General features: G+C 33.1%; 3 protein-coding genes across 6 annotated transcripts; 1 reads left to right on the top strand and 2 right to left on the bottom strand.

Annotated features, from left to right (window-relative positions):
* The first annotated feature begins 4572 nt into the window (after nucleotides 1-4572).
* Nucleotides 4573-6650, top strand: LOC114382478 (zinc finger AN1 domain-containing stress-associated protein 12-like). Its single transcript, XM_028341937.1, has 2 exons — nucleotides 4573-4909; nucleotides 5952-6650. Exons 1-2 carry the CDS (start codon nucleotides 4802-4804, stop codon nucleotides 6420-6422), a joined length of 579 nt encoding a protein of 192 aa, XP_028197738.1. The 5' UTR covers nucleotides 4573-4801; the 3' UTR covers nucleotides 6423-6650.
* Nucleotides 6569-12440, bottom strand: LOC114382479 (ferredoxin-thioredoxin reductase catalytic chain, chloroplastic). 3 transcript variants are annotated; one of them, XR_003660253.1, is made up of 7 exons: nucleotides 12260-12440; nucleotides 11577-11689; nucleotides 8146-8195; nucleotides 7936-8007; nucleotides 7337-7397; nucleotides 7043-7177; nucleotides 6569-6581 (listed from the first exon to the last, which is right to left on the bottom strand). XR_003660253.1 is itself a non-coding variant. In XM_028341938.1 (6 exons), the coding sequence occupies exons 1-6, from the start codon at nucleotides 12351-12353 to the stop codon at nucleotides 7133-7135; spliced, it is 435 nt and encodes a 144-aa protein (XP_028197739.1). In that variant the 5' UTR covers nucleotides 12354-12440; the 3' UTR covers nucleotides 6949-7132. The 3 variants fall into 3 exon arrangements, 1 of the variants encoding a protein (XP_028197739.1); XR_003660252.1 differs by lacking the exon at nucleotides 6569-6581 and adding an exon at nucleotides 6757-6934; XM_028341938.1 differs by lacking the exon at nucleotides 6569-6581 and having other exon boundaries at nucleotides 6949-7177.
* A 2184-nt stretch (nucleotides 12441-14624) lies between these two features.
* LOC114382532 (senescence-associated carboxylesterase 101-like) lies at nucleotides 14625-17980 on the bottom strand. 2 transcript variants are annotated; one of them, XM_028342015.1, is made up of 5 exons: nucleotides 17608-17980; nucleotides 17130-17475; nucleotides 16962-17025; nucleotides 15890-16419; nucleotides 14625-15806 (listed from the first exon to the last, which is right to left on the bottom strand). In XM_028342015.1, exons 1-5 carry the CDS (start codon nucleotides 17622-17624, stop codon nucleotides 14955-14957), a joined length of 1809 nt encoding a protein of 602 aa, XP_028197816.1. In that variant the 5' UTR covers nucleotides 17625-17980; the 3' UTR covers nucleotides 14625-14954. The 2 variants fall into 2 exon arrangements, with proteins under 2 accessions (XP_028197816.1, XP_028197817.1); XM_028342016.1 differs by lacking the exon at nucleotides 16962-17025 and having other exon boundaries at nucleotides 15890-16450; nucleotides 17608-17979.
* Between the last annotated feature and the right edge of the window lie 710 nt (nucleotides 17981-18690).

Below are 18690 nucleotides of genomic sequence, written 5' to 3'. Positions count from 1 at the left end.
TGGAAATGGCTGGAAGTTTGGCCGCTTGATTAAGGGGTGGATGAATAACTTCTAGAACGAATTCGTTTTGGTTTTCTCATAGAAGAAGGACATTACTTTTTCAAATAAAGGACAAATGTGTAAAATACTCATGCTATATAAAAAAATAATTGTTTATAACCCTTACAAAGGGTTGCAACCAACTCATCTAAACCCCTCAATATTCAATCAATAAATCTAACGATTATTGTAAACTTGTCCACCATAAACCACATCCTCCACTTGTCTAACTTAGCCTGTCTTAAATATCAATAATCAAATTGATTGACAAACACAAACATAAAAAACAATTTAACTATAATTATAAAAAAATTCTCTAATGCCCTTTTGTAGGATCAAAGGCTTACCACTAAGCTATAAGTTATACTTGTTAGCAAGGACATAAGTTTATTTCTTTAAACATTTTTTTAAGCCACACCTAGCTCGAGGGACTTCCAAGTGCCAAAGGTTGAAATGTTGAGCCTATTCACTAGGAGAGGTTGGATGTTAAGTTAACAAATTAATCTCTCCCTAGTGTCACTCGGAGAATTTAAACCCATGGCCTCGCTCTCTGATGCCACTTGTAGGATCAAGTGGTTATTACTAGGGTAAAAGTTATAACTATTATCAAGAGTGTAACTTTATTTCCTTAAATAATTTTTTAGAGTAGCATATAGCTTAAGGGGTTGCGCCTATTACAAGCGTAATAGGTTATGATGTTAAGTCCATCGAATCCAAGGAGGGACACCGGATGTTAAGCCAACAAATTAAATACACTATTGGAATCAAAGACATGAAAAATGTCAAGCCTCTAAAATCTTATAGTTTTGATTATAAAAAAGGTTATTAAATTTTGATGAACAAATGAGGCTATTTGAGGTATGCAAATTGAACTTGCATCCAATGAAGAAATAGGTATATTCATTATAACTTGCATATGCTAAAAATCGATTTTGTACTTAGAGTCCAATGAGCTGTTAAAATCCGTGTCCAAAGTTTGTTTTCATAAAATTCAACATCTAACACACTATTAAAAAAGAATCGTCTAATGCTTCTATATAGAAAATTTGTATCTAATGTTATTTTAGAAATAACTTAAGTCTTCTATTGTCCAAAGTGAACACATGTTTAAGCTCTTCATTCAATATGTTCGTTTCGTTAAGGATTCATGCTTTGGACTTCCATCCTCGAATAAACCTTAGTTGAAATTACCTTTGCATTGAAAATGCTCTAACATTTAAATATCTTTAGCATTTAACAAAAAGTTTGATATTCTAAATATAAATACAACCCTTGATCAAAAGTAGTCAACCAAGGCAAGTACAGAAAAAGAAAGTCAAAAGAAGGAATGTACAAAAAAGCAAGTTTGCATTCCAGAAAAGTACATACCTTTTGGTGAAAAGAACAATCACAAATTCTCTCCTCGTTCAAAGGAAGACACGTATGAAGTAAAAACGAGAAAAATCTCTTCATGCATTAAATGAAGACTCGAAAGAAACAAAAACTTATTTGTTCACAACAAATATTTCCTAAAGAAGCTTATAAAAGGAAGACCCGAAGAGAAGAAAACAAGTTACACACTGTGAACATGTTGTCAAACATCTTTCTCTTTGCTCCGAAACTTGATGATAGTTCCTACAAGCTCAAAATAGTCATATCATTTGCTTAACAAGTTTAGCTTGAATTGCTTAGCAAAAAGGATTTAACCATTTAAATTAAGAAACACAACATGGACGGTAAAGTTTACACTTTTTTTTATCATATCAATTAGACATTTTCAAGATCTCTCTCTTTTCTCATGTGGATATGTGTTTTATACACTATTATCACGGACTCACGGCTAGTAAAAAAAAATCTCACATTCATCTCAAACTACTGTATTTTATATTTATCTAGAAACTTATGTTAGCAATCACTTATCACTTTTAATCTACAATCTCTAATCTCTATCTCTAAATAAAATTTTAATGTTTTTCAAAACTATTAATAGTTAAAAGTAACTTTATATCAATATTTTGTGTAAATCTAAAATATAATTTTTAACTTGGTCATTTTAAATCTAAAGCATTTATGACTAAGATATATAATAAAAATACAAATTATTAGGGGTGTTTACGAGTACGAGTCACCTCTGAACTCGAATTGACCTAAACGGATCCGAACAATTTGGGTTGGATCATTTATGTATTTGGATCAAAATCGAACTAAACCGATCAAAACCATTCATATACGGGTTGAGTCATGGTTTTAGATTTATAGATTCGATTAAAACTGATCAAAAATTTTAGAGTTGTTTAATTTGGTTTTAATTATGTTTGTACTTAGAGTTATATATATCTAATGATTAAGCAATTAGTGACTCAAATCGAATCTTGTTCATTGATTAACTACAAATATAACTAAGTGAATTTACTACAAAGCAAGGAACATGAAAGGTTAAGAAAACAAATGCTTGAATGTTGTTAGATGATGTTGTGATGAGTTAAGGAAAGTGTTGGGGGCTCCGCTTGCAAGAACTACTCTTGATGTAATCTTAATAGATTTTTCTCTTTTTAACGTGAATATGATTATTACCCGGACCTTCTAACATACTCTAGTCATGATCCCTCAAGTGAGAGAGTCTAAATCACCTAATATCGCTCCTAATCCCTTAAGAGTTATATTAAATAATTTACATTATGAGCAAAGATACATGCATAGGCTAGACAATACCACTCTATCCCGAGACATAGATTACCTAAATGTTTTCCCCAGTTCTTAGCATATAAATATTTTCCATGCCTAAATCCTAAAACAGTTTATGAAAATAGATGATCAAACCAAAGACATGTGAATGAGCACAAAGATGAACAATAATATCAATATCATATTAATAGATAGTTTGGAATCATTACATCAAAGAGAGTTTGGTTTGTAGAGCTCCCGACAATGGGTGGTTTTAGCCTCTGATTGTCATGAGAGACTTACAAATATAAAAGTGAGATGAAAGGAAAGAAAATGGAAGAAAAATGGATTGAAACGGATTGACCAGAGCTCTAAAAACATATTTTTCTTGCACTGACTTCTTTGTTTTTCTCTTCTTCTTTGTTCCTCTGCTTCTTCTATGGTTACTTGGTGCTTAGGAAAACAAATGTTTCCTTTCTTTTTATATGCTTCACCAACTAATGGGTTAATCAGAACTTTCCTGTGCGCTTAGGGTGACACTCGTGCTGAGCGCGCATGTTCAGCTAGATCAAGTGGTTATGCGCTAAGCCCCAGGAAGTGCGCTTGCTCGTGAAAATTGTCTTTCAATGCGAGTTCTTCAATTGCCTTCCATGCCTTTGCTACAACTCTACACAAAACTCAGCCAAAGTTACTATAAAATCATTAACTTAAGCATCTTTTGGACAAAAACTCAGAAGAAGTGAAATTCATATTGTTTTAACACAAAATAAGCAATAAAAGATAAGAAAATGAGATAATTGCTATGTGATTTCAGTATATAAATGGCGTATGCATAACACTTATCAACTCCAAGTGTAGGAATTACAAGTGTTGAGACTACTAGTATTAAAACTTCTTAAGGTATTACTTTCAGATACATTATTATTGGTTTTACCTTTTTTCATATTTATTTTTTTTGTCATATTTATAATATTAATGGATTATATTTTTTTTCATTTGTTTCAATAAATCTAGTTGCAACAAATCTGGTTGCAGCAAAACTTATTGCAAAAAATTAATTTGTAAGAAATAGTTATGATTCAAACTATTAGAGTAAATCTTGTTAAAAAAATATTTTATTTTAATTTTTATTAGCCTATTGTAGAATATTATGTTGATGGTATTAAATAGATCAATTTTACTACTTTCAGACATTTAATAATATTGTGTTAATTATATTGGATATTTGGATGAATAATGATTTAAAATAGTAATTCTAAGAAAAAAATGTCAAATTTAAATATATATAACACGTTGGCCCGAACTAAACCAAACTGTTTATGAATGGGTTGGATTGGGTTTTAAAAAATAATGAAAATTGAACCAAACCAAATCGATCAAATTTGAGGATTGAGTCCTAAATTTGGCCAAAATTGACCTGAATCGTCCCAGGAACACCCCTAACCCTAAATATTATAATCCATGTGAACTAAATATGTAAAAATAAAATCTCAATAAGAAAACAAATAAAAAAATAAAAATAGGCTAAATAGTAAAATTTCTCCAAAAAGTATGAGATGTTAATAAATTAATCCATAAAAGAGAGAAAAATTAAATTTAGTACTTAAATATACAAAAAATATAACAAATTAATCATTAAAACACTTTAATAATAAATTAGTCTATAAATTTTATAACTTAATATTAAATTGATATTCAAAAAATACAACTTATTATCATATTGATTATTTAACATTACAACCTAATAATAAAATAGTCTCACAAAATTTATGATAAAACTAACTTATCATACTTTTTATGTGAGAAACTAAATTTATATTATCCATCTTTCAATGTTACCCGATAAAAATATCATCTTGTAACCACTATCCAGATAGTAAAAGGAAAAAAGATAATAAGTTATCTTGCCGCGTAGCCGCCCAGTGGGAACTCGCAATTGGCGACTGCTGCTAGAACCTTCTTTTGTTATCTCGCAATGGCTGACTTAAGCCCCAAGCCATTACCAAACCTATAAATACACGCCTTCTTTTTATTCTTCTTCTTCAATTCATATTCATAATCCACATTTATTCATCAGTTTTTCGTTCCCTTCACAAAACTCAGAACCCTAACTATATCCATGGCATCGGGTGGAACAGAAGCTTTTCCAGATTTGGGTAAACACTGCCAGCACCGCGATTGCAACCAGCTCGATTTTCTTCCTTTCACCTGCGACGGTTGCCAACAGGTAATTCATTATTCATCACCCTTTTTAGTTCCCATAGCATCATAATTAGAACGCCTTATAACTTATGCACCTAACAACTTGTATTTTTTTTTATTCTCAATAAAATAAAATAAAATCTCTTGTTCATCATGTCTATAATCATTAATCAAAATATCGGTGCTGGAGATGTATAATACTTTTGCGTCAATAATTGGAATAGCATAAGTGATTAGTATTGTGTCTGGATTTGTATTTGAGAGCTTTCAACTTGCGTTTCAGAGCCTCCAACGTGTTTTTCTTTCTTACAAAAATATCTTATATTTGATTATTTTAGTCGGGGGTAATTTTACTTTTTCAAACATGTTAGGCTAAAAATTGAAAGAAAAAGCCCTTTTCACGGCAGGATAAGAATTTTACATTAGAATTTATTTTTATGATGAAAATTGAAAGTATAAGTTACTTTAGACGGTCATTCAACCCTAAGTTATGCACAGTAAAATGGTTGAATGTATAATAATTACTTCAAAATCACAACTTTTCAATTGATTCATATTGTAAAACTTTTTATAATGATAATGTATTGAAATTAAGTTCTTGTTTGAAACTCATTTTAATCAAAATTATTTTTATAAAATCAAATTAATATGTAATGTTGTGGTGTGATTAATTTGTGCAGTAGATTTTACAAGGTCAATTGAACAGTTATCATACCGATTATTGTTTTCTCAATCGGTTGTAATGGAAAATTAACTGTTATCAATCAATCAAATTTGTGGAATAAATATTATTACTCGTAAAAAAATTAAAAAAATAAAATAAAATTTAGAATAATGTACTACTAATCAATTCAAATTGGCATATGTAAGATATATGAATTACGATCATGTATGTGGAAACAAATAAAAGTATCTTGATTTTATTCTCTTCTTATTAATGAATCTATAAGTCTATTTTGATTAGAAAAATCATAATAAATCCTTGATTGTTGTAGTGAATTACTAAGAAATGTTTGTAAATAGTTCACATGGCCAACAACACTAACATGGCTGCAATGCAATGGCAGATCTTTTGTTTGGAACACAGATCCTACAAGTCCCACGCGTGCCTGAAATCCGACCACAACAGCAGAAAGGTTGTTGTTTGCGAAGCATGTTCCATGTCCATCGAGACCACCGGCCATGTGGGACAAGACGAGGAGGCAATCTTGCAGAAGCACCTCAAGTCTGGTAATTGTGACCCTACCAAGAAGAAGAAACCAATTTGTCCCGTCAAGCGTTGCAGGGAGGTTTTGACGTTTTCCAACACCAGCACATGTAAAACTTGCCACATTAAGGTGTGCCTCAAGCATCGTTTCCCTGCTGATCATGCCTGTAGCAGAGGAGCTTCAGCTTCTTCATCAGCTTGTGTTTCTAATGGTTTGTGGAACAATCGGTTCTTGACTGCTTTTGCCAAGAGGACTGGACAAGAATGTGCCAAAAATGGTGCAACTTGTTCTACTTCTCCTCCTAGTACACCTTCTGTTAAGGCCTATTGATTGCTACATGCTTGATGTGTTACTTATTGATTCTTGGGTGGTTTGATGGCAATACAGTATTGCTTTACAGTGTAATTTGAATGTTCATGATTACATTGCATCCATGAACTACGATATTGAAATCATCTGTATTGGGATTTGTTTTGATTTGGATCATATCTGTCATTGTACACAAACAAGGTTTTAAATTTCAGTGGAGGTTGTCACATTCTTTGATATTACAACAAATTATAGACAAAAACGACTGATGCAGTCATGCAGACACAATTGTAGTTGTGGACACCTTAAAAATCTTGACATTGAGTCACATTTTAAAAATCCTTGCGAATTAATGTTACCCATATAAAATAAGCTCATAAATATATCACTTTTCAATGTACATCCTTGTTCATAGAAACATACTAAAGATTTCCTTGTCATGCATACTATTCATCGGTTGTGTTGGTTTTACTGATGGTAAAGATATGAAACTTAAAACAAAACTAGCTAAAACAAAGCTGCGTTTTTTGCATCTGCAGCCAAAAAATGAAATGAAGAGGTGAATGAGATTTGTAATAGAGTAAAGTAGGAATGCAGTTAGAAAAAATACATCTCATTTTCGGTAAATACAAATATATTACCTACTTATCGTTACACTTTTCTTTTCACTTGTCTTTCAAAACATACAGCCTGTAACAACGGACAAGTAACTCAATACACAATAATCTGTGCTACATGTTGGCTGTTGATTCTTTAATTTCATCCAAGGTGATAGTCTGCAAGGAAGAAAATAGCAAATTTAATTTAAGAGCAGGAAATATTATATTCTAATAAAAAATATGTATGAGCTAGATGAAGGAGCAAAACCATATAGCAGAGCACTTGCAGACAACACAGCAAAATCAAAATTTGAAAAAATTGAATTAAAGAATTACCTGTTCATTGCCAGCAAAATCGTTATCAGGTGTGAGAAATAGCATGCAGTGGCACTCCTTCCTGTCAAACAAAACCACAAGTTGAAAATCAATATGACAATTTTGAGCTTACGTTTTTTCATCCATCTTTCTCAACAAATAAAAGCACAAAATATACAAGGGCTTTCATAGCATAAAAATACACGGGGTATAAACCGAAATAGTGAAAGTTACACTGCCTCCGAAAATATAAACTAAGAAAGGCAGCCAGGTTTAAAACCTGATAACAAGGTCCCTACAATGGTTTTTGGCCGACTTTATCACAAGCTATCTTGAACAAATAGTATTTACAAGATAAATAAGATCTGTGATACGGTTGTTTCATGCATAAATATCAAGTCTCTAGCTTCTTGCATTATAATCAATGCATAGCATCTGCCAAGAATGCTATATATGCTGATTTCAAAGAATTATTAATACAATCCCAAATGAAACTGGTTTAAACAAGCATATGCTTGTATTGTAATAAACGTAGTCATTACAAAAAAAGGAGCTTCAAACTTGATAACCTGAAATCAAAGAAGGCATATTTTTTATACTAGTAATACAGATATGCATACCTCTCTCTCATGGGAACACAAGGGCAATTCCAAAATCCTTGTGCAACCTCAGCAGCTTTATCATCGTAATGCCTAAAATACAATGATTTTGGGCTTAGACTTGGAAAGTTAGAAGACATCAATACTGATCAAACTATGCAGCCACACTGTCAGAACTATAGTATGAAGACAAATTCTGCTTGACAACAAGCTAAAAGAACAAGTATCTACCGGCAAGGGCACAGTGGTGCACCCAACGTATCTTTATGGTCAGCCAACCCCTGTTTCAAAATAGAAATAACATAAGAAAATCAAGAAAATGACTAGCTCCAATATTAGCATTATGCAGATATGGTATGTTCATTTTCGTCTGTCAATTTCTGAATTGCACAATTGAAGTATGAGTTATTACTGGAATATAATACAGCTCATCAGATCACAATCTGGGAAAATTTCTTTCTGATAACATGTAACTTTATTTCAACATGTCAATCATTGTTCAAATTTTCCTTCATTTTCCTGATTTTCTTTTTTCGAAAAGCCTTAATATGACAATCAAATCACAATCTGAGAAGCTTATTTCAGACTACATATATCTTCATTCCACATGTCAATCTTGGTAGTTTAAATAATTTTCCCTTCATTTTCCTAATTTGATTTTTCCAAAAAAAAAAACCTTGATATGAACACTATCAAAATGTACCACAAAATTTTCTCAATTAGATTACCCAACTGTGCAGATTCTAGCTGAGAAATGTCATATTATGCACTGGCAGTTATGAATCAAGCTAGTTAACTTATTTAGCTATATATTACATATATTACATATTACAAACTATTCAACCAACTTCAGCCCCTATTGTAATTTTTAGTCATTTTCCCATCCAAGGATTCTGTCCACCACATGATCAATTGGACAACTAGAAACATAAAAAAGTTGCATTTTACATATAAAAAAGACAAACAAAATTCAAACAGATGCATTGAAACCAGAAAAACATTATATGACAAGGGGCATGATTTGATAATGTTTAAAATGAACTATTGTGAGAAGATGTTTTTTTGTCTGAGACACTCAATATCTGGAAGAGTGGAAGTTACAGTTAACTCTGATTAATGAGTCAAGTCAGGTGTGTTGGGTTACAAGTGTTAGGTGAAGTCCCACATTGGGTAGAAGTGGAAAGGTTGAACACCATATAAGTGAGGAGAAGACCCATAAACCTGAGCCTTAAGGTTTTGGGTTAGAGTATAATGTCAGGCTTCCTTATGTGGTGGTTCGTGGTCCACAGGTATACCCCTCGAATCTCCCCAACAATTGGTATCAGAGCCGATGATTCAAGTTGGTGACCGACTCAGACGAGTATGCAAGTACCGCAGGTGGCCAGAATGGCTAGCGGCACAGCGTGCCCCGCAGGTGAAGCGGGGTGGCCAGAATGGCTAGCGGGCAGGACAAGTACCGCAGGTGGCCATGGCTATACTCGTGGATGATAAAGACTTCCGTTCGAGGGGGAGACTACCATGTGGAAGAGACTCACAATTGAGGGGGAGATGCGTTGGGTTACAAGTGTGAGGTGAAGTCCCACATCGGGTAGAAGTGGAAAGGTTGAACACCATATAAGTGAGGAAAAGACCTATAAACCTGAGCCTTAAGGTTTTGGGTTAGAGTGTGGTGTCAGGCTTCCTTATGTGGTGGCTCGCGGTCTACAGGTGTACCCCTCGAATCTCCCCAACAAGGTGGACCCAACTAAGGGGTCAAAGAGTCTATTTCTCCATTCGCAAGATTCGAACCAAAGACCTTTTATATAAAAAGCAACTTAAAGTTTGGCGAAAATCTTCCTAAAAGTACTTTGGATATTAACTATATTACAATATCAAATTGCAAATATAGTTATTATTCTTGAGATATTACTAGATCAATTTAAAAGGATGTCATAATATTATCATAGTTTCAGGAAGAAATCAGCCAACCAAAATCTAAAGTCATAGAACCTGGTATTTCGGAATAGGAAAATATGGAAACTGGCCCTGAAATTTATAGGTAGCCCTTGGTATTAAAGTAAAGCAGAAAGGAAAAGGAAGAAAAAAAGTCACAAAGACAGGTACACAGGAGTTCCAAATGCTGAGAGATTCCTCCCAATTCACTCAGCAATTGCTTAATTCCCTTGTTCCCTCACAGTCTCACTGGCCAGTTCCCCACACTTATTTATCCCACACTTTAGTGATGCAGAATCATTCTCCCCCCAAAATCTCCAATCAACAGATACCAGCTTTTTTTGTTTGTTTGTTTGTTTGTTTGGCTGCTAAAAAAAACACATGCCAGCTTGCCTGTCAGTTAACAACCTCAACAGCCTCCTCCAATTCCCTATTGATTTTCCTTCTCCTCTACATGCAGCCCAATCTGCTACTTTGACCCTTTACTCTATTGAAGCAGCCCATGCTGTTTCTTCTTCCTACTGTAGTATTGGGCTAAGGGTTTATGACTAAGATAAAAAGCAAATTCAGCTTGTAAACCTAAAATATAAAACCACCTAGAAAAATCTTGACTTAAAACAGGTAATTGTGGGTATCTAAGAGTAGTAAGGAGTGGTTGATTTTCTTCAAACAAGTCAACCAACCTCCTTCCTTTCTTGCGACAATTTCTTCTTTAAACCAAAAGAAAAATAATTACCTCTGTAATGTGCACAAAATTTACTAAGCAAGTAGCTTACCATTCTCCATCCAAAACTTTAAACTAGGTCTTACTGTAATTTCAATTCTTGAATAGTCTTAAAAATCCTGGAAACCCCACTATAAACATACTACATCAGAAAAACCTAATATTTAAGACAAATCTTCAGCTTACCAAACAAGCTAAGATTGACATCTCCCAGCATTTTCATCGAAGTAATTTAAGTATCCATGACTTCTACATTGCCAAATACCAAATTGGACAGATGGAGAACTGAAGGAGTGGGGAACATATTTATGAATCCTAATAGTAATAGCTTGACAAGAAAACCTAGTAGTCATTACAAATTCGGGCTTCTTTAACAAGAAAGATGATGCCCCCTTGGTCTTATCAACAAATAAAATTTAATATCCCTAACCCCTACAGAAATTCCCCAGTTTTTAAGCATGTAAGGTGACAGACAGAGGAAAAAAATCTAGTTATTTGATAAGAATATCATACTAATATAAAGAGATGGATTGCTTGATAAAGATACAAGGAAATTTGGGGCAAATGACTAATTGCAGGAATATGTAGCAGCACAATTTGGAGACAGTTAAATCTTGTATAAGTAATGCAAGCAGCACCTAATACACACCTAATGTAAAATTCACTTGATATGCTACGAAAACAGGTATAGATACCACAAAGCTTAAATTCAACTAGAGATGAACCCTTTAAAAATTCCTAACAGTTAATTTCAATTTATATTGAAATACAACAACGAAACTCCCATGACATTCACTTCTTACAAAACTGCATAACTTCCTAACATTACCGGACTAAGAGGACTTACTGCCCCAAGATTCATATCATCAATTAAAGGAGTATCAAACTATGAGATTGTTATTTGGCAAGGTCTTCTACTCAAAGTAAAAGGGAAACCATGTATTAAAAAAAATTAGAATTCATATTAACAAGATAATACTATGCCAAAGATAGAGGGTGAGTGTACCTTGATAACAACAGAAGTGACCCCCTTGTCAACACAAAAGTATGTTCCTGACTTACGGGCGTATTGCTCTGAGAACTTCCTCATAATTTCAACGGATTTATCTGAAGGTTCCGCTGAAAGAACAAGAAAAATATTACTATTGAACTGCAATGATATCAAATCCTCAAATTAAAAGCACAACCATTACAAACAGAAAACTGACCTTCAAAAAAAAAATAAATAAACAAATAAACCACGGGGTCATAGTTTCTCAAACTTTATTTTTTCTTTTTGGAAAAGAAAATGAATTAAATTAATTTATTATTTCTATAAACACCTCCACAGTCTACGCTCTACACACATGCAATGCATGTGCAGCTGACAAGTGACAACCTTTTATTCTACCTGATACAAGTTCTGTCAAAATCGAAAAAGTTTTCAAATTTGACAAACACGAACCTCAACCCCAAAACCCAATTGACGAGTTACAAAATTAATCGTAGTAAAAAAACACTCCAAATGTCAGGACTTAAGAGCATTTCCACAAACACCTTGTTGATGACACACACAATGATGAAACTTACAAAGAAAGATAAGAGAAGAATTGGGAAGCAACACCAACACCTAACTGGGGCGTTGAAAATCGGATCGGAAGAAATTGCGTAAAAAACGAAGAGAAAGCACAGCATTGGAATGAAGCGTACCTTGGGCTCGAACAACGAAGGGATTCCGGTGGCGGCGGAAAGGGGTTGCGACGGAGGGAACGGCGACGGCGAAGGTGGAAGCTTGGGTGGTCATTGCCGTAGTGAGAGAAGGGAATGGTTTGTGTGTGTGGTTCCCAGATTGTGTGAGAAAGAAAGACCGAAACAAAACAACACCTGTATGCTCTGCACTTTATATGTTCTTATCTTCGTTTTTTTTGTATTATTTGTAAACCATTTTTTTAAAATTGATTTATTATGCTGTGGTTCATGGAAACCATTACCGCATAAATTAAATTAATGGGTAAGATTGTTTTAGTCTATGGGGCTGATAATAAGTAGTTTTAGGATATTTTTTATGAAGTTTAAAAAATATTTATTATAAAAATTATTGGGGAATATAAAAAACATTAGTAGTGCATATCTTAATAATTTTTTAATCAATGCTTTAAGAATATTAATTAATATTTGTCTTAGTTTAATTATTGGTTTTAAATTTTAGTCTCATCGAATTAAATGGTGTGTGATTTTATTGAATGTATACAAACTTTGTTAAATAGTGAAATACTTTCTAGGAGAATTTTATTTTTTTATAATATATATTTTTAACATATGAATTTAATTTTTAGAAGTTTGCATATTTTAATCTTGGGTTTTGTAAGTTTTTTTTTTTTGCTTTTTACTGTAAAATTGAAAGAAAAAAAAACTTACATAGACTAAAAATAAACAAAAAATTTACAAGGACCACAATTAAAAAAAAAACACAAACATGAACTATTTAAGCTTAATTTCTACTATTTAAACAAAAATTAGTTCTTCTTTATATAAAGGATATTTGTGATTTGTACTTAAAAACTTTGTTAAATACAGAGACAGGGAGAGAATGTCTATTACCAATAAGTCCTATATAAAAATCAGGATTATCTCTAGTAAAAAATGTTTTTTTTTAAATGTTGTGATATTTGATTCTTGTAATTTGTTAGAAAACGAAAAGGGATATAAAATTGGGGCTATCATATTTTTAGAATATAATAAGGGGTTATTATTATTATTATGGAATAATAATATAAGTTGCAGCAGTGAGTTGAAGCCACTCGTTGCAGAAATATCTACGTAGTTGTTGACGTTGAAGTTCCAAGTTCCAAGTTCCAAGTTCCAGCCATATCATTCTTTGGCTCTCTTCATCTTATCCACATTCCACTCGTCACCGTCAGCTTCAGGATTTGGATTTTGGATTACCCCAAATTTAAATGCTACTATTACATGGGGTGGGAAAATCATGCAAGTACAACGCGTTATTTTAGATGAATGAAACATGCATTGGTTTTTTTTTTGTACTGGGTTCTTAGTTTATGTGTTTTTTAAATAGTTTTATGCATTTTTTTACTCCTTTTGCAAATTTTGGAAGAATTAACACAATTTTCTTTATGCTAGTTTTTACTATTCAATTTTTCGTCAAAACACACAACCGGTGAATTCAATAAAAAGCAGCTTTCATGTTCCTAAATCTTTATAAACAATATTTTACTAAAGAAATCACCAACGTTTATTCCGATTTTCGTGCAATTCCTTTGTTCTCTTAGTAACAAATAGCATGCTAAAAAAAAAGAGAGATGAAATAAGGATGATTAGGATTTTAAAAGATTTGTTTTTATAAAAAAAATGTTTTGAAATATTTAATCAAGACTTTTAAATAAAAAAAAATAAGTTTTGCTTTATTCAATTGGGATTATAGGATGTTTTAAAGAGTGTTATAAAATTTAATGGTATTTAATTAAGATTTTTCATAACTAAAAAAATTAATATATAAAAATATATAAAAATTGATGATTTTTATAATATGAATTTTGATCAAATTTATATGATTTTCAATAGAAAATATGTATCAAATAATCACACAAAAACTTTAGACTTTGCTGAATTCTTTATTTTTCTTTTTCTTTGCTCATAATTTCTTCTCATTTTCTTGAAGGTCATATACTGATTTTGAACTATTTTAGTCAATTTTCATTGTAAGATTTAGCAATTTTCTTCTTTAAACATGTGATTTTTGAGACACATGCTTTGATGCTTTTTTTATTATAAAAAAAACTATATTATTTATATGGTATTTTGTACAACACTTTTTTTTCTATAGATTTGTAACACTTTTTATAATATACTATTTTTTATTTATTTTTTGCATCACCTTAATTATTTTGTCACTCTTTTTGTTTTCTCTCGTTTTTCTCTTTATTATGATTTTTTATTATAAATTTATTAATTCTACCGTATTTTTGCCAAACCATCACTATTTTTCGATAACTTTAATTCAATGTTCAATAATGGAATAGAGGCATGTGGTTTCTTCAAATTTCGCGCACTGATATTAGCCAACACACCTAGCTTCTTATTCCTTCATACAATCAAATAGAAGCCAACACACCTAGCTAGAAAAGTTAACACATTCAAAAATAAGATTTTTCACACCGAACCTTTCATATTACATTAATACTAAGCTATCCATACTCATCTTAAATTTTCAAGAAGAATGAGAGTGAATGTCCGCAAGGGAAAGACAATTCTTCCAAGAGTTTCCAACATCACAACACAAGGGAGGATAAAACCAAGATCCCAACCAACCCAAAATCAACAAAGAAAATATAAAAAAAGATGAATTAATAATTTATTGCACCCTGCTCAACAACACGGGCATTCACTATGCCCCAGGGAGGAAATTATAAGTTCCCTTAGCATACTGCACATTATAATAATCAGGATTGCTCATGAAGTCTGCTAGAGCTGAATTATATGAAGTTTCCTTATTCTTAATTGCCTTATACTGATTCCACCAAGTCATGTAGCTGCTATGCTCCAGGAAAATCTCTGATGACACTTCATATTTCGTGAGCAACCCATAAACATACTTCTCGAATTCAAGCAACTTCCCAGTTTCCTCTTCCTTCTCTGTCACACTAGATTGTACATCCTCCAACACTTTGCATGAAAGGATAGCTTCTTCAACATGTGCCCAAAAGCAAGAGTCAAAAGTTAAAATAGATTCCACATTCTTTTTGTTTGTACTGTTTGAATCGCTTGTATCTTTCTTCTCTTCTTCCAGCCACTCCTCCAACACTATATAATGTCTAGATCTTCCCTTAGCCACGTAGTCTTTCCCACCACTACGATAGTAATCAGCAATATCTAGGGGTTCAACCATTCTTTTATAATTAGTTCCGCCAAAAAGCCAGCGAGTACAAAAAGCAGCACCTTCTGTCTGAGGTTTCATCTCTGCCTCTTCAACCATGTCAATCCAGTAATTTCTGAGGCTTTGCTGACACTGAATAGCATCTAGGTCGCTTGTTGTGATACCCCTCTTGAAGCTGTCATAGTAGCCAATATTATGATTTTTGCAATACCTCTTGTACCACCCAAGTTTGGACATTTCTATCTTCATCACATTCAATTTCTTGGATGGATAAAATTTTACCCTCTTCTGGTAGATGAATTTATTTTCCAATTCTTCCAACTTTGTTACCAAAGCATTTATATCAATGTTCAGGTGTTGTTGCTGCCAAATCAGTTATAGACAAGAGATTAGGAAAATTTTGATTTACAACACAAGTGTTTTAGAAATAAATGATACTCAGCTACCTGCATATCTGGTGTCAATCCTGCTTCCCACAACTGCAAACAGATACTTGCACAAAGTGAATTAGTCGAATGAGTCGAGTCCTGCCCCCGTGGGGTAACATCCTTGAAAATTGCTTTACGATGGAGATTTACCACAATGTTGCTATAATCTTTGGGCTGAAATCCTTGATTTTGATCATTGATTGAGCTCACGAGAATTTCCAAAACTGACTCGGGGTTCTCAAAACAAGTAGAGTTTATATCAGAACAGAAGAGAAATGTCCCAAAAGGCATGTAAGCACTGGTTTGAGGATTCAATCTTTTGGGAACTGGGTCTTTGATAGAGACCACATGTAGAAAGCAAGAACTCCATGTAGAACTACGTGATATGGCTTCTTGAAACTTATTGTTACCAACAAGGGGAGAACCAAAGGTGATGCAGAGAGGGGGTTTCTTTTTCTCAGAGGACTTCTTTTTGTCATCTTTTTTCTTTTTGTTACCTAGTAGCGATAATGTGAAGAGAGAAGCAATTGGTCCTCCAACACCATATCCTGTAACAATCAATCGAGGGGAGCTATCAATCTGCACTAGGATTAGGATTGGGATAAGGACTGTTATAAAGAAAGAACAATAAATTTCGAGAAAATTAAAGAAACAACAAAGTGTGCTTGTTTGAATTCTATTCACAAAAATTGTTTATAGTTTTTTTTTTTAAAATAAAGATAGCAGAAACTGACACTAAGTTCATGTCTCACTACATACAGCACCACCATCACACAGGCTCTTGAGCTTGGACTACAAAACAGAAGAAGAGGATGATAAAACATTTCCCCTTCCGCTTTTTGGGTTTTTAAAACACTTGTACTAGAGACAATTTTAAAAACTTAATAGATTTTGGATGAGAAATTGATTGTTGAGAAAGCCGATTTCAAAACCAAGAAGTAAGAAGAAAATCAAACCAACCGTTAAACTCCACACATCAATTGAAAGCATGAATTGTCATATAATTGAAAATTGTTAAATTTTGTAACAATTACTTTTAAGAGTTCATAGTAATAGGCAGACGGTTTAGTAAAATTCAACTCAGTTTTACCCAAAATGGTCCAATCAGGTTCGAGCAAAACTACCTCCACGTCTCTACCAAAAAACCCTCGTGTCTAGATTTGTAGCACAAAATTGTCATGCAGGAAAAACATGAATTCAGCTTGCAATTTTTCAAATAAAAATCTTAGAACAATGAATGGGGGAGGAGGAGAAGTACCTTGGACTTCAACTCATCAAGCCTCTGAAGATTTTCAGAGAAAAGATCAACTGCAGACTTGTTAACAGAGAAATCTGGATTTTTCTTGGTACAGAGAAACTCAAAGTGGTTGAAATTATTCTTCTTGAGATAAGAAGAAGAAACAAAATCAGATAGAAGATCAAAACCCGGGTTGACCTCAAACGCCACAACCGTCAAACCCGAATCCTCAGAAACTTTCCAGAACAGTCCATTATTTCCTGAGTACGAAACTATGCCTTTATCACGAGAAGAGATAACACTCCAAACTTTATTAAGTAGACCAGAGCTTGTCACAAAGGATGCTTGCACAAGTCCACACCCAAATCTGCAACACAAACAAATTCAATTCAACGGTTCATGTTAATGAATTTTCAGATACAAACCAAAATCCAACAAAAGTACAAAAAAAAAAAAAAGTACTAGGATTGATTCTAGGAAGACATAATTTGTAGCGTACGATTGAGGAAGGGCCATGGTGGTTGTGTGAGTATGATGCTTGAAAGCAGGTTTGAGGGGTGCAAATAGGAGAATTGAGTTGAAGATGAGGATTGTGAAAGAATTAGCGTTTAGCAGCTTCACAAGCGCGTCAAGTCAACCTTATTTCATTCGATATGTCATGTGTTCACATTCTGTTTTCTCGTTGTTGTGGTGCGTCTTTCTATCTGTTTGTTCCTTCCAGATTTTTTCTTTTTCCACAGAGTCGGCGACTATTGCTGGCTTGGCTACAAAATGGTGATTGTAACCAGAGATCGGTACCTGGAGAAGCTGGTGCTTCGGCTCACTTTCACCTCAGTTTTTAGGTAAAAGTTGGGAAAAAAAAGTTATTGTATAATCACAGCTCACAATTTCATAACCCCAATCTAACCATTCATTAGGCTAATCTTATTAAAACACAAATAAATTATACAAAAATACTTCTCAATCCACAAAGAGTAAAATCCCTCAAACAATCTCACATAATCATACAAAAAGAATTTCAATAGAATAAATATCTCAAAATAAATCTCAATTTAATCTTTTAAGAACATCTACACGTTTATTTTGATCTTAATTGCGATAAACTCATCTTTTATTTCTAAGCGGACTCACGTGTGTATTGTGACAACCATAATAGTATTTCTAGCAATTTCCTGAGATTTCTCAAGCTTTTTCTCTTCTTGGTCTGATGGAGAAGGGATTGAAACCTCCATTTCCATTGGTGGGATGAGTATTTATCCATTCAGAGACATTATTTTACAAATCCCAACCCCAACGTTAAAAATATGATAAAATGAATTGCGGCGCCAGAATTTCACAAAGATCCAACGGCTAATGAAACCGAGATCATAGTTTTAATGGGACAATTTTGGATTTATGTGAGAAAAGAAAAAAGTTACGATGCGAAGGAAGGGTATTTTTCTCTGCTCCGATATGTTTTCATGATTTCCAACGGTGAGATCGAGTTCCGAACCTAGTGCTCAAATTTCAGGATGATGCAACTGTTAACAATTACAAAATCATAGTTTTAGAAGGAAAAACAAAAATTGAAAGGAAGAGGAAG

Source organism: Glycine soja, chromosome 13, assembly GCF_004193775.1.
Source record: "Glycine soja cultivar W05 chromosome 13, ASM419377v2, whole genome shotgun sequence".
In the NCBI taxonomy this organism is placed as follows: domain Eukaryota; kingdom Viridiplantae; phylum Streptophyta; class Magnoliopsida; order Fabales; family Fabaceae; genus Glycine; species Glycine soja.
The sequence above is the reverse complement of the archived record's forward strand: the minus strand, read 5'-3'. Positions and strand labels throughout refer to the sequence as shown.

Excerpts from the sequence above, each read along its gene's own strand:
- LOC114382478 (XM_028341937.1), top strand. The coding sequence starts at position 4,802 with ATGGCATCGGGTGGAACAGAAGCTTTTCCAGATTTGGGTAAACACTGC. Across the intron at positions 4,910-5,951 it reads CCTGCGACGGTTGCCAACAG|ATCTTTTGTTTGGAACACAG; the intron begins GTAATTCATTAT and ends ATGCAATGGCAG.
- LOC114382479 (XM_028341938.1), bottom strand. The coding sequence starts at position 12,353 with ATGACCACCCAAGCTTCCACCTTCGCCGTCGCCGTTCCCTCCGTCGCA. Across the intron at positions 8,008-8,145 it reads GCACCACTGTGCCCTTGCCG|GCATTACGATGATAAAGCTG; the intron begins GTAGATACTTGT and ends ATTGTATTTTAG. Across the intron at positions 7,398-7,935 it reads TGTGTTCCCATGAGAGAGAG|GAAGGAGTGCCACTGCATGC; the intron begins GTATGCATATCT and ends TTTGTTTGACAG.
- LOC114382532 (XM_028342015.1), bottom strand. Across the intron at positions 16,420-16,961 it reads ACCTGATTGGACCATTTTGG|GATATGGTGTTGGAGGACCA; the intron begins GTAAAACTGAGT and ends TGATTGTTACAG. Across the intron at positions 15,807-15,889 it reads GATTGACACCAGATATGCAG|CAACAACACCTGAACATTGA; the intron begins GTAGCTGAGTAT and ends CTGATTTGGCAG.